The 14,388-nt window shown below is 41.0% G+C and overlaps 1 protein-coding gene across 1 annotated transcript in view; it reads right to left on the bottom strand.

Annotated features, from left to right (window-relative positions):
- Positions 1-14,388, bottom strand: part of Ostf1 (osteoclast stimulating factor 1) — a 70,140-nt gene that overhangs the window by 24,971 nt on the left and 30,781 nt on the right. The window contains exons 3-6 of the mRNA XM_008837563.3: positions 8,428-8,478; positions 5,498-5,561; positions 3,708-3,761; positions 1,315-1,422 (exon numbers count right to left, since the gene is read on the bottom strand). Of these exons, the coding sequence (XP_008835785.1) occupies positions 1,315-1,422; positions 3,708-3,761; positions 5,498-5,561; positions 8,428-8,478 (277 nt within the window). The remainder of the gene's footprint in view (positions 1-1,314; positions 1,423-3,707; positions 3,762-5,497; positions 5,562-8,427; positions 8,479-14,388) is intronic.

Raw genomic sequence — 14,388 nt, 5'->3', positions numbered from 1 at the left:
GGGGGGGGGGGGGCTAAGCATGCAACTTAGTTGGTAGAGCATCTGCCTTGCAGCACAACCCTCCAGGTTCACTCTCCAGCACCAGGCATATAACCTGGGAGTGGTGCAGGTCTGTAATCCCTGGACCCTGGGACATAGGAGGAGGAGCAGAAGTTTAGGGTCATCCCTTCATTACACAGTGAGAGTCAAAAAAAATTCTTTTGCATTTCCATTTTCACATGACATTATAGAAGTATTTTTACATTTTCTATGATGCTTAATAATTGCATAACTAAATTTATGCCTACTGATTAAAATAAGACAGGCTTCACTGGAAAGTCAAAGTTTCCCTTGGCTTGCTACTTAGTTTGTTGGGCTCTGTTTTTTCATTGTTGTTGGGTTTATTTCTTGTGCTATGGATCAAGAGGCAGAGAGGCAGATGGTAGGGTTTGGGCCAGAATGAAATACATCAAGAAATTCAACTTGTCATTATTACTGGTTATAACAGAATTAAAAAGTAAAGTCAGTGTTGTTCTGAATTCAGTGTTTGCACTGAACTTGAAATGCAGGTCAAAAAGCGAGCCTAGGGAAAGCTCAGCTAGTAGAGCCAAGTCTGCTTGGATATGAGACAGCAGGTTTCGCAGGTTTCATGTCATATTACTGGTGTTTCCTGGTGACCTTCCTAAGCCTAAAAAAGGAAAGGAGGCCTCCAACCTTTCAAGAGGTCTGCACAGTGAGGCTGACCAGCCACATTCCATCCGGCTCTGAAGTTTCCAAGAACATGGCTTTTTCCTGATGTTTTGAAGGATTTGAAAACACAGCCAATAGTATTTTTATTGTTTTTAAAAAAACAGGCTCCCTTACGTGAGAAACATTTCTATGAAGTTATACAAGATTAACTTGAATAATATACAAGAAATTTATGACAAAATATGGCCCTAACAATCTTCTAACAGAGTGGAGGTACCAGAGGTGTATTGACATGGAGCTGTGTTCTCTAAATCTTACGATTGCAGTAATTCTTTCTAAAATCCAAGAGTCTGTATGGGAGGTACATTTAATGGTGGCTTACAGGAGCTCTTTAACAGACACTCATCTGGAGTACCTTTCACAGGAACTTATAAGAAGCAAAAGAGCTGGGTAAGGAGGCCCTAATCCTATAGTTATAGTTCCCTACAACTCCAGAACTAGGGAAGCAGATGCAGGGTGACATGGGGCTGGTTACACCCAGGTTGTTCTATTTGGTGAGTTCCAGAATAGCTAATGGTACACAGGGAGAGCCAGGTGAGAGGCACTCTGAAGAGCACAGAGCATGTAACGAAGGAGATGCGGTACCTTTGTGACCCCCGTGACAGGCCCAGTATAAGGCAGTGCTACCCGCTTTATCCAAGCCATTGACGCCCACTCGGTTGTCCAAACACTCTCTCAACCAGCTCAAGTTGCCTGAAAGAATATTATGCTTATTAAAAAACACAAGAAATAGGACTTTTATTCTTTGTTTTTCTTTTAAATCAATTTTATCCTTTTAAGTTCCAATTTATAATGGATTAATCTGCAAATCTTAAGACCTGCCCATTAATGCATTTATTATGGTACATTTTGACTCCCAGTTTATTAATGGAAACCAATAACATCGATTTTAATGGGAGAAGTTACGAAAAGAGGTCTAAAGGTATTTATGTTTTACAAAATGGCTTTTTGTGTGTGTGAAGTTCTCAAAGTAGGGAGATAATGTCAAACTTGAGTACAAACTGAAACTCTTCCCATTCATATTTATATACATTCTCAGTTCTTATGAGAAAAAATGCTCAGTACACTACTCAAAGCTACTGCTCTATGCTCTATGTCCTAAATGTCTAATTTACAAAGCGTTTTTTAAAGGTTAGTTTAGTGGTTCTAAGGCTGACATTTCCCTGGCACATCCAGACACGGAACAGAAGGAAATGGGGCTGAGGTGGCACCATTGTTCCCACTGTTGCAGGAAGGTTCCCACTGTGCTGGCAGCAATTGGGGTTGGCGAATTCTTTGCTATGGGGCCTGCCCTGGGCACTGGGATGTTTAGCAATAGCCTAGGCCTCCTCCCAAAGAATACCAGCAATACCCCTCCACATGTGACAGTCAAAACGTCCCCACATATTGCGAAGTATCTGGAGCTTATGGGGAGTGGCAGCCTTCACTCACAGGAGGAAAGTCAAGACAAGGCCCATTCTTGTTTGGTCACAGCTTCTCCCCAGACTGGGCCCTATGGTTCACCCTCTTTCCTCCCAAACCCTCTCACATCAACACTTTCTCTAAGTGCTATGTTCCAGGACAAATCTGCCCTCCTGCTCTCCAGGACTCACCACACTAGGTTTTAATTATCTGTTACACGTATCTCTCCCCTGTCTAACTCTCAACTTTGGGAATCACAGATCACATCATTCCACTTGCATATTCCTACCTTTGAGCACAGGGTAGTAAAGTACTCAAAGGTGTTTATTAACTGACATTTTAAAATTAAAATCACTCTTACCCTTCTATGGTGGTGGAAGTCGGCACAGAAATTGCTTCTGGGAGAGGCAGGGATTTAATTAGGATGATATGTGAGGGAACATTCTGGGATGATAGAAATGTTCTAGATCTTAATCTGGGTGTTGGTGTTCTGGGTGTACATATTTGTCAAAGCTCATAAAACTATAATTAAAACCTAGGCATTTTGTTATAGTACCGAGACAAGATGTACCCACTGGAGCAAGAGTGGAATGACTCTTGTGGGGATAAACAACAGCTTTCTAAATCTGAGACCTGCTCCACAGGAGAGAATTCACACTCCACACTGTGCAACTGGTCAAATGCCCATGGCTAGGGAAGTCAAAGGTCCTTGTAGGGAACTTGTTGTTTTGCTAAATGGTCAGGTTGTCAAACTGCCTTCTAAATATTTATGTTTCTACCCACAGATTAGTGCTGCTCTCAGCCTTGGTCAGAGAAGCTTCTTTTTTGGGGGGGGGGGGGCAGTGGACAGTAGGGTTAATGAGAAACTACTAACTGGTCAAAGTGCTGAGAATAAGTGACTTTTAAGTGTTCAGCCCTAAACGGACATCTACACCACCCTTGCCGATCCAAGGCTCAGGGAATACCACAGAAGAGGAGACAGAAGGCAGGTAAGAGCCAGAGGATGGAGAGAAATGCTGTCTTGTGTACACAGCACGGTCACTGCTGTCATGAACTCACTGCAGCTGTAGCTGTATGCACGAGACTTGCACAAGATGAAGCTTATCAAAATTCTTGCATGAATAGGAAAGGGGTTCATGAGATCTCATTCCTGACTGAAGAGCTACTAGCAGCTGCCAGCTGCCAGAGGAAGGCAAGCAATTTTTCTCTGGGGTATAGTCACTGGCTGACTATATGCCCCAGGGGATGGCCCCACAGCTACATGTACATGGGCTGCACTAATGAGACTCAGTGGGTTTTAAAAAAAGAGACAACATGAAGGTGGGAGGGGGACATGTTGGGCAGATGGGAAGTTGGGGGGGTGATCAAAATACAAGTATGCAATTCTCAAAAAATAAAAAAAACTTAAACCTATGCATTTTACTCTACTGTATTCCTCTATTAAGGGGTGGGGGAGGGAGGGAAGGAACAGAGAGAGAGAGAGAGAGAGAGAGAGAGAGAGAGAAAGAGAGAGAGAGAGAGAGAGAGAGAGAAAGAAAGAGAGAGAGAGAGAGGTACAAAGAGAGAAACACACCTACCTCTTTTTGCAGCTTCATGCAATGGATTGTCAATGGACTCTGCCTGCTCAGCCACTAGATTGAAAACAAAAAGTGCAAGCCCACTGTTGAGGTCATTCAGCAATTCACAGGAGTTGCTCACGCCCATGGGCACGCAGCTTCCCTAGCGTCAGAGTCTCAGACACTCCAGTTTCCCATACTTCATGGGATTAAAAGTAACAGAAAATCAACGGACAGTACCTTTAAAAGAGGCTGGATTCTGTGTTAAATGAAAACAAGGCAAGCAATATGGCAATAACACAGCAAGTATAAACAACAGCAAGCATAGCCATTAACTGAAATATAAACAAAGCCAAGCAGATCCCCAACCCAAATACCAGTTTACTCAAGTATTTAATAAGCAAACACAATCATAAAAGAAAGCATCTGATGTCCATTTTCACATCCTGCAAAATAGCCTGCTTTGAGGAAACTGGAAATTCTGATTCCCTTCTGTGGGGAAAAGTAGGAGGGACTTCAAGAGGGGCACTCTGCTGCTTGTATCAGAAAGGACAGCAGCAGCCTACCTGCCCACTGTGTCCCTAAATGAGTATGCATGCCCAGAGGAAGACTGCATCTCAAGAAGGTGGGGATAGAACATTCATTGGCTACCAGGATTCAAAGCAGCACAACTCCATGTCTATGGCCAAGGCTGGAAATATAGCACAGTGGAAAGGTATGTGGGGGTTCAGAGGAACAGACCACACAAACAGAGTCCATGGCATGCAAAGCTCCTGTGCTGGGCCCCAGGCCATAGCCCTTACCCGCATGTCCCCAGATCACCGAAGGTCCTTCTCTGATATTTCCTAAGTCCCTTTGCAATGCTTGGAACTGGTACCTGATGCCAGCTCTATTAGTCCAAGGATGGATTCATGTAATTAAAGCCTAAAAGGATCTAAGAAGTGATCTGAACCAAGTACTCTTACTGTATAGATGGGGAACTGAATCCAATCAGGTATCTTAAGTAAGGAGCCCTGTCACTAAGTAGGTCCTTCTCTGATATTTCCTAAGTCCCTTTGCAATGCTTGGAACTGGTACCTGATGCCAGCTCTATTAGTCCAAGGATGGATTCATGTAATTAAAGCCTAAAAGGATCTAAGAAGTGATCAAAACCAAGTACTCTTACTGTATAGATGGGGAACTGAATCCAATCAGGTATCTTAAGTAAGGAGCCCTGTCACTAAGTGGAAGAAAAAAAAAAAAAACCCTAGAATCAGGGCCCTTGCTGACCAATCCTGTGCTTTTATTTTACTCTATTAGTTTTTACTTACATGTTTTTGTCAATTTTGTTTATCTTCCAACCAGAAATTAATATTTCTAAAAATAGCTTCGCACAGGGCCACATCTCAATAGTCAAGCTCTCCAAACTGCTTTGATAAGCATTTAATAATGGGTAGCAGGAACATGAGTTTGTCACAAGGCAGGGTTTCTTCACCACAGACTAGAGAGCTAGTCTGAGAAACACTCTGTGGTTTGGAGTTTAACATTTAAAAAATATATATATTAAGAGTGGAAAAGTAAAACCGTGTTTCCCTGGAATCTTTGGGGTGTTTTAATTGCTACAATGCATTCTCATACGCCAAGCATCAGCTCAAGCACATCTGGTGTTCATGGCCATTTGATGAACAGGAGATTCTTGGGGTAGAAAATGTCCTAAGATTAGAAATGACTCCACTGATTTCCTGGCCACAACTGCGGAGTCAAATGGCCTCAGGACCAGATAACAAACAGGACCATGGTGAAGCTGAGGTGAAGCCAGGCTGGCCACTTACCATAGTTGCTTGGAATTAGCCCAGTCCTTCCTTTGCAGGTTCCCTTCCACCAGTTGGTATCACTCTGCCAAGAGAAGAGGGAAATTGCATTGTATCAAATTGCTGGCATTCAATATGTTGGAAACTATTTGGCTTGCCAAGTGTACCTGAGCTGTAAACTACAGGTCCTGTCCCTATTTATCAGCACCCACAAACCCTTGCTATCTGTATCCATTTCCCTTATCATGAAACACATATACAAACATATCACTGTTCAGATCAAATACAGTTCATCACAGAATTTCAACAACCAAGCAAATCAGGTTATATGAAAGAAGGAAAATATTTTATTAGTAATTTTTTCAGACTATAGTTATAGGGTTTGTGGACACAGACTATTTTTCTTTGATATACTTTGTTTTGTCACATTTTCTAAAGATTAACCTCACTTTTTGGGTAACTTTTTAGTATAGAAAAGTTCAAATATCTACAAAAGCAGACAGAACAATGTAATAAACCATTTCCCAACTTCATGACCATCTGCTCATGACCAATACCACCTTACTACCTACAATCTATATCCCTTCTGGGGTTTTGAAAGGAATTCTAGGTGGCATATTTTTAAATATTTAAATATGTGAATATGTATCTAAAAGCATACACTTTTACAAAGACAACTTTGATACTATTATCACAGCTTCAAACTTTTTCCCAGCAATTCCTTAATATAATCAAATAGCTAATACTCAAAATTTTGGGATCTTTTTTGGGATTTTGCTTTGTTTTGTTTTGACACACGTTCTCCCTGTAGCCCCAGCTGGCCTGGAACTCACTATACAGACCAGGCTGGCCTCCATCTCACCGAGATCTGCCTGCCTCTGCCTCTGCCTCTGAAGTGCTATGATTAGCCACCACACCTAGCTTAGCTTGGAGCCTTAAACAAGGATCATGCAATATGACCAATTTGCCTCCTGGATTTCTTTAATGGTTCCTCCTCCATTCTTTTTTAGCTCTTGATATATATTTGAAGGAACCAATTTGTTTCTTCTGTAGAAGTTCAAACAATCTAGATTTTTCCTGTTGCATATCTGTGCTATCATTAAATACATCCTCCTGTTCCCAACATTGCCCATAAGTTGCTGGTCAGTTCTAGGTATAATTAGATTCAGCCTCACATTTTGGCAAGGCTATTGCATAGGTAGTACTGATTTCTCCCATTGGGAACATACAAGATAAGGCTGCCTCTGTAGAAATGTTGGTTGTCATCAATAATCACAGGAGTTGCAGAATGGGTAGCTCCTACCACTAGAATAACTAGCACCTCTTTAAAGAAAACCTTTTTCTCATCAACTCTCAGTTGATGAAGTTCATGAAGAAAGGGCAGAATAAGTGCTCTTTCCCTTATCTGTTGTCAGAATAAAAAATTGAGTTCCCTAGCACTCCCTCACAGTACCAATGATATCTGCTTGTTTTGAAGTAACATTAAGAATGATAAACAAGCAGTGTGTTTCAATCCTTGGAAACTGATGCCCCAGTTGATGCTCAAATTGTGTGATGCTGCTGCACACTGATTTGCATGTTCCTCCACCCCTCCATCCCTCATTTCAACATCCCTCATTTCATCATCCCACCATCCCTCCAGTGTGGCCCTTGCAGTCTTTTGGAGTTGCCTTCTCTTCCAGTAACAAGATGTTCTCAGTTTATCTTGTACACTTAGTCCTCAGGGCTGCTACTGGCTATTTCTCAAAGGGGCCTTGATCCTTTCCATGAGAATATATCATTATTAGGTTGCTCATTCTTTAAGGACCCTTCAAAGATAAAATGATGTGTTTTTCGCCAGGTGTGGTAGCGCACGCCTTTTATCCCAGCGCTCAGGAGGCAGAGGCAGGCAGATCTCTGTGAGTTCAAGCCAGCCTGGTCTACATAGTAAATTCCAGGACAGCTGGGGCTACAAGGAGGCTCTGTCTCAAAAAGACCAAAAAAAAAAAAAAAAAAAAAAAAAAAAAAAAAAAAGATGTGTTTTTCCAAATTCAAAGGAAGAATGTCTTTGTTTCTACTTAACCTCACTCCTCCTCCCATGCTGAGAGCATAAAGGACATCAGTGACCTAGTGATTTATCTGCCCTCACCATAAGACACACACACAGAGCATACTGCCCAGAGCAAACCACCATCAAGAGATGTTTACTCCTATATTTACTTATTTTTGGGTAGTTCTATGTCTTTTGTATGTAGTCACTAGGGATATTTAGTCAAATTGCCAAGTTAAAGTCATTAAGGATACCTCATTTCTGTGTGGTCATATTGACTGCCAGAGTATAATTAAAGTTATTTGATTTACTCTGTTTTTAATTTTTAGGGGCTGCTTTTTATTATTTAATTTTATAACCACATAGAAGTTTATGATTCCAAAGTCAAATCTCCAAATCAAATTGTAATTTTGAACATTTATTTTCTATGTTCCTTCTACCTATCTCCCTTCCTTCACACAGAGAAAACTAATTTTTAAATTATTATTTCACAATTTACTCCTTGTTTTAATGTAAGGATACAGAGGCATACATATATTCTCTCACTCTTTCTTAGACAAGTGAAAGTAAAATACATGCATATTTTTCATCTTGCTTTTTTCCACTTAAATTATATCAGACTAGTGTATAAGAGCTGTATCTTCATTCCTTTGTATGGCTGTTCAAAGTTCCATCTGTGAACATAATAAGGCTTATTCAACTATTTCCTACTGATGAATCAAAGGGCTACTTTTATTTTATAATTATTTTATTTCTATGATATGCTACCATAAAATGTGCTAAAAATCAAAAGACTTTTGCATACATAAGTCTATGTAAATATACACTTAATTTACAATGCTATGGTTACATAAAACAGTCTTACATTGTATTAATACATCTGTATCATACATGTAGTATTACAAACACTAGCTGGGCTTACCATGTCAGTGATGTAGATAATATCACCTTCTTCGAAGTACAATTCATCTGGCTAAAAGGAAAAAAAAGTTCCATGTAATTTTTCACATATTAGAATATAGTAATTTCTTTAATTATGTAACTCTACATCCTAAAGTATTCTTGTAGATAATATTGCTTTCTATATTATTATTAACACCATACAACAGAAAATTATTGGTAAATTAACACATGAATTCCAAAGCTGTATTTCTCTCATAATGAACTTCAGTACATATTCTTCTACCACAAAGCTAGGCATTTTCATGCCAAAAATAGAATATTAATAAAATTTTTTCTTCATAGAAATGCTAATAGGAGATATATATGCTTTAATGAAAGGATGAATGTTTAGAATTAAGATCATGAAAAACACACCAATATTTGCTTATTTTCAGAAAACCATTATCCAACCACTTCATGCTCAAAGAGAATGAACATTTCATGTATATGAATAATTAATACATAGTTCAGTCATCAAGGAGTTTAAGACCTGAAGCCCACAAATCAATCATTGTGGCCATCCTGAGTCTACAGCAGCTCCAGGGCTTTGCTTCATATACAGTCCAGGAACCATGGTGTGGCCAGTCAAAGTGCCCTGCAAACCCTCGGAAGACCGGCACTTGATCTACACATCCTATTAGCATTAGTAGACACCACCATGAGTTTTTGCGTAAACAAAGGGCAATGTCCACTGAAAGCCAATCTCAGATACTGACAGAGGTGCTACTTTACCAAGCTGTGTGAAAAGTATCAAGCACAGATTTCATACTACATAAGATCACAATCATGCATAAAATCTGCATAGAAACTTTTCCAAATTTGCTATCATTACCACATACTACTCTGATAATACTGGTGGAAAAATACCTTGAAAAAAAAGACTGATACTTCTGCCTATTCCATACAAATAAAAATTACACTAGTGAAACAACGTATTGCACCCATTGGCTTCTCCAAGTGTTTGCCTCCTCTCAGTAGGAGACTGGGATGTGTATATGTGACTCTGCACTAGCAATACAATTCATTTCAAAGTTGATCTACACTATTATTATAGCTGCTGCTCTGAATATAAATGAAGACTACTAGCAACTGTATCCTGCTTGAAGCAATCACAGTATGAATAGTCAGATGAATGATGCATTCTAATAAAAAAAGTGGTGAATGATAACTAATGATGCCCCAAATGCCTGAATTCCTTTAAAGGCAGCTTCGTAAACATGTGTTGCCTTTATACTTTGGTTTACGGAGACTAGATTTATAGCAGAAGTTACACAACGAAGTGCATTATAACTTTATTTGAAATAAATACTCAGGTGGAGAGAAATAAAGAGATCATAGAGATCTTTCTCTAATCACTTTACTCTAAAATGTTTTAAAGATGGATGACCAATATTATGTCCAATAAGTGAAAGACATAGAACGTGCTTAGGGAAACAATTTCCTTTAATGCCAACTGCGAACTGGATCCTTCTCAGTCACTTTAGTGACTCCCTCACTCATCATCACAGCATGTCCACTGGATATAGTGGCCATCTCAGAACATTAAGTTGGCAATTTTATCACCACTTGACTATCTCTCCTTTCGAAGGCACAAAGGCATAGGGAGGAAGAACTGAAGAGGTAGAGTGGCTGCAGAGGAGAGGCCAGATGCCAACTGAAGCTTTCTTTCTGAAGTTCTGCAAGTACCAGGCATCGGGTCCCATCTTACAGCTGTCCTGAGCTGGTTCTATCCTGCGCTTGGCCCTCCTCAATCAGTGCTTTCAGAAAAGTTAAGGAGGCATCTTTCCCAGCAGCTTTCATCTCCTTCAAAAGTCAGGTCTGCCTAAATGTCCATCTTTAATAAGATCACTCACCCTTGAAAGAAACACGATGAAAACATGCCAAATGAATAGCTTAAAATACACAAGCACATATGCGCACACATGCACACACACCAAATCCCTGCAATTACTCTTTTGTGTGAATCAAACAATGAGATGGTACAGAGTATTATTCTAGGATGATGAACATGTTTTAGAACTGGGTCAGGAAGTGGCTGTTCACCATGGCAACTGTCCTAGTCTCACTGAACTGTTTTAAAGTAATTAATATTATGTTATACAAATTTTACCCAATTTTTTAAAGAAACCAAGTTAATACTCTGAATGTCTTTCAGGCAAGTTTTTTTTTTTGTGGTTTGGTAAAGTACATAATTTTGGAAAATGTCAGTAACTCCAGTCATTTCAAGACATTATCAGTGCGGATTTGGTTTTAAATACATGGACGTTGTTCCACAAGGGTGTCTGCCACAGCCAACCACTGGGTCAGATTTATGGTTCCAATGAGGAAACAACCAGTGGTCAACTTCAGCCAAGTAGAAAATGGTCTTTTTATTTTTCCCATCCTGAGAAAAGAGAGTGGATAGCTTACTCTCATTTAATAGCTCCTAGGTACACAATGCTGCTACCTACAAAACACCTTCTTCCAAAGAAACAGAATAAGGAGGTGGGTTTTCCTAACCCAGCTTGGGAGGCGGTCTACAAAATTCTTGCTACTGCCAGCAGTACAGACAGTAAGGTATGGTTTAAAAATCAGACTGTCACCAAAATAGTCACATTTTCCATTAAGAACCCACAACAACGACCTGATGTAAATCATTCGATGGGGATCTATTTTACATTCCTGGCATCATATTCATGGAACAGAAGTGGGGAAAGTGACCCAATGATGTCATGAGCACATCTCTACATCCAGCTTCTTCTATGATTTTTAACCACATTCCCTCATCTCTCCTTGAGAAACCACAAGGTATCAGAACAAGGAAGTGAGCCAGGCATAATGACTCAGGCCCATCACTCCAGCACTCAGAAGGCAAAGACTCAGAGCAAGGTTTGCCTGAGCTTCATACTGAGGTCAGCCTGGGCTAGAGGAAGGGAAGGTGGGGGCAGGGGGGAGACTGTCTCAAACAAAACAAAAACAAACAAACAACTGGATGTTAAAGTACAGAGTTCAGATATGCATTCCCACTCCTATAGATTCTGGGTAACACGATTCCCAAGATACTAGTTTTGTTGGTTTATGCAATTTTTTTAAAAAAGCTTAGCAAAACTGTGATATACTTTTGAAATTTTTTAGATTTGGTAACCTAAAGACCCAAAAACTAACCAACAGGAAAAACATGCTCCATGAACGCTTTCATTTACCACTTTATATGATATTTACTCATGTGCCAGGCATTGGTCTGGACCTTTGCAAATACTAACTTAATCCTCACCAACAGTGCTAAGTGAGGCTGTTTTTATTACCATATTATAGGTGAGATGTCACAGAGCTGACAACATCAGACTACAGTTCCAGCTCCTAACCCCTCGTGTGTTTTCTCACATGGAAGCATCATGTATATACAACCATTATTAGTCATCATGGTGTCGAGACCTAGTTCAATGATAGTGGCTTGGGAAAATATTCCTCGTCCTACCTCCTCAATTATGCAGGACATCAAAAGAAACAATCCCTTTTCCTTGAAAAGTATACTTGACCTCACTTGGTTCTTACAACAACCACTAGGCAGGGCTGGGCCATGGGTATCACAGGCATCATCTCTGTTCTGCAGCAGATACAGAGAAGCTGAACAAATTTGGTACAAATCACAGTGAGCAGCGGGGCTGTAACCCTACCTGAGTTTTTGGATTCCCATTCCTTCCTCACATACCTGGAATAGCCCAGCAAGTCTTACATGACCAAGCAGGTTCAGCGGGTTTCCCTTCAGAAACCAATACTCCTTAGGTACACTGTCCCTCCCTGTCAACATGCCTTCACACTGGTCCATCTACTCTAGGCAGGTCCCTATGTGACACTTTATTCAAACGGGTTGGGGAAGAATAGGAATTAGATGGGGTTGAGTAATGCCAGGAATATCTTTCCTTGAGGCAAGACAAATGGGAAATCAGGAGCCACAACTGCCATGTTCTACTTGGCCACTACATTACCAAAATGGGCTAGCCATCATTTTCACTATCTCCTCAAGGTGTAACAGTGCCTAAAAACAAGACTGTGGCTTCCCTGGGCTGCTGCATATGGTAGCAAAGGGCCCTAGAATTCAGATCAACCCTCAGAGCTAGCATGCTGCAAGCCATAATGTGTTGTACACTCAGTATACTGTGCCCACAGCATGCCTGGTGTGCTGTGGTATACTATGCATTCAGTATGATGAGTTTGTAGCCTGCTGTGCCTTTGGTGTGCTAAATAAATACCTGGTGTGGTGAGCGGTGTTCAAAGAATGCTGTATACCAGGTGTGCTGAGCACTTAGTGTGCTGTGCCTTCAAGGTGCCTATGGGATGCTGAACTCTTAGTATGCTGTGACAGAAGTATGCTGAGTGACTGATATGCTGAGCACACTACATGCCAAGTACACAGTGGGCTGCTCATGTGGTGTACTCATCATATGATATGTAGAACATGCACTGTGCTGTGTGTCATGTGTACTGTATGTGCTGTGTTGCAAGTGCTGCAAGAGCTGTGCCACAGTGTTATATCATGGTGTGTGATGTCTGTGCCTTGCACTTGGCATGCTGAGTGCCAGGTGAATCTGTCTCTCCAGTGATGATGACTGCCTGGCACAGTGGAGAAGGACAAAGCTGTGCTTCCCATACTGTCCAGCAGACAGGCTCATACACTCACAAAAGTAAATGAGCTGGCCAGGATAGTGGCACACACCTTTAATCCCAACACTTGGGAGGTAGAGGCAGTTGGATCTCTGTGAATTCAAAGTCAGCCTATACACAGTGAGTTACAGACCAGGTGGGCCTACAGGGAGACCCTGTCTCAAAAAGACCAAAAAAAGGTAAATGAACCTATGTCTGGGAGGTTTTCAGAATCCAACCACAGATAGCAGTGTCCTGCTCTACTAGTTGAGATCTTTCAGTACTTCACACTTTAAAAATAGAGTATTTTTAAAATTACCTAATGAATTAAATACGTATTTTCTCCTATACACTCAATAATAACTAAGGTTTAAAAAAATTAGTGGAGAAATTCCCTTCCAGACAAGAAATGGAGGTAAGCAATCAATATATCAAGCAAATAAAAATATTTGTTATGTGTCTATAGAGGTAGTAACCAGTACTACTTAGAAATAGCAACTATTCTAGGTAGTGTTGTAAACAGTAGCAATTATTCCTGAATAGGAACAACAGTTTTAACAATATCACTAAAACTCAATAGAAACAATATTGAGACCGGAGGTCACAAGCTGCCAAAAAGGTAGGGCAAATCTGAAAGCCTAGTTCAAGCTCCAAGTCTGGGTTCTGCTCCCCAGATAATACCTGAAACACGTGTGCCTGAGCTGCCACAGAAGAGGCAGCCCACTTCCTGCTGAAGTGGTCAGAGACGTACTTATACAAGGGGAAGCAGTTCAAGTGTGCATACAGGGGGCAAAGCCATGGGTATGGAAAGGTGCAGACAGGCCCACTGGGAACCAGATCTCCCCTCAGTGGTGCAAGAAAGGGGGAGAGCGGACAGTAGGGCTGGAAACGAGGGTTGGACTGCAAAAGACCACATGGTTAGTCAGATGTGCTAGACCAAAGCCACATGTGAGAACATCAATCTAGCAGAGAGCACAGATGGAACAGAGAACCTGGAGTCAGATACTGAAAGTGAGGAAAGGCAAGGCCAGGAGGAGCCACACAAGGAGAGGAGGTCAGTTCAGTGAAAAGGATAAAGGACACAGGGGAGAGCAGCGGTGTCAGAAATCACCTGGTCTCCAGACTAAAGGAACATAAGCCTCATTCTAGAGTCTGGAGGCTTATGTGGCTGCCTGCTTATACAGCCTGTCAGGGGCAGCTGGTGCCATGTGCTTCCACACATACTTATCCTCCTCAGGAGTATGAGATCCAATTAACAGCTGATCTTATCCCATTAGAAACTCCTTGTGCAGAGTTCAGGACAGCTCTAGGCTCATGC

This window comes from Nannospalax galili, unplaced genomic scaffold (assembly GCF_000622305.1).
Source record: "Nannospalax galili isolate Female #2095 unplaced genomic scaffold, S.galili_v1.0 scaffold858, whole genome shotgun sequence".
Taxonomy (NCBI): Eukaryota; Metazoa; Chordata; class Mammalia; order Rodentia; family Spalacidae; genus Nannospalax; species Nannospalax galili.
Note: the sequence above shows the minus strand (reverse complement) of the source record. Positions and strands in the feature narration are given on the sequence as shown.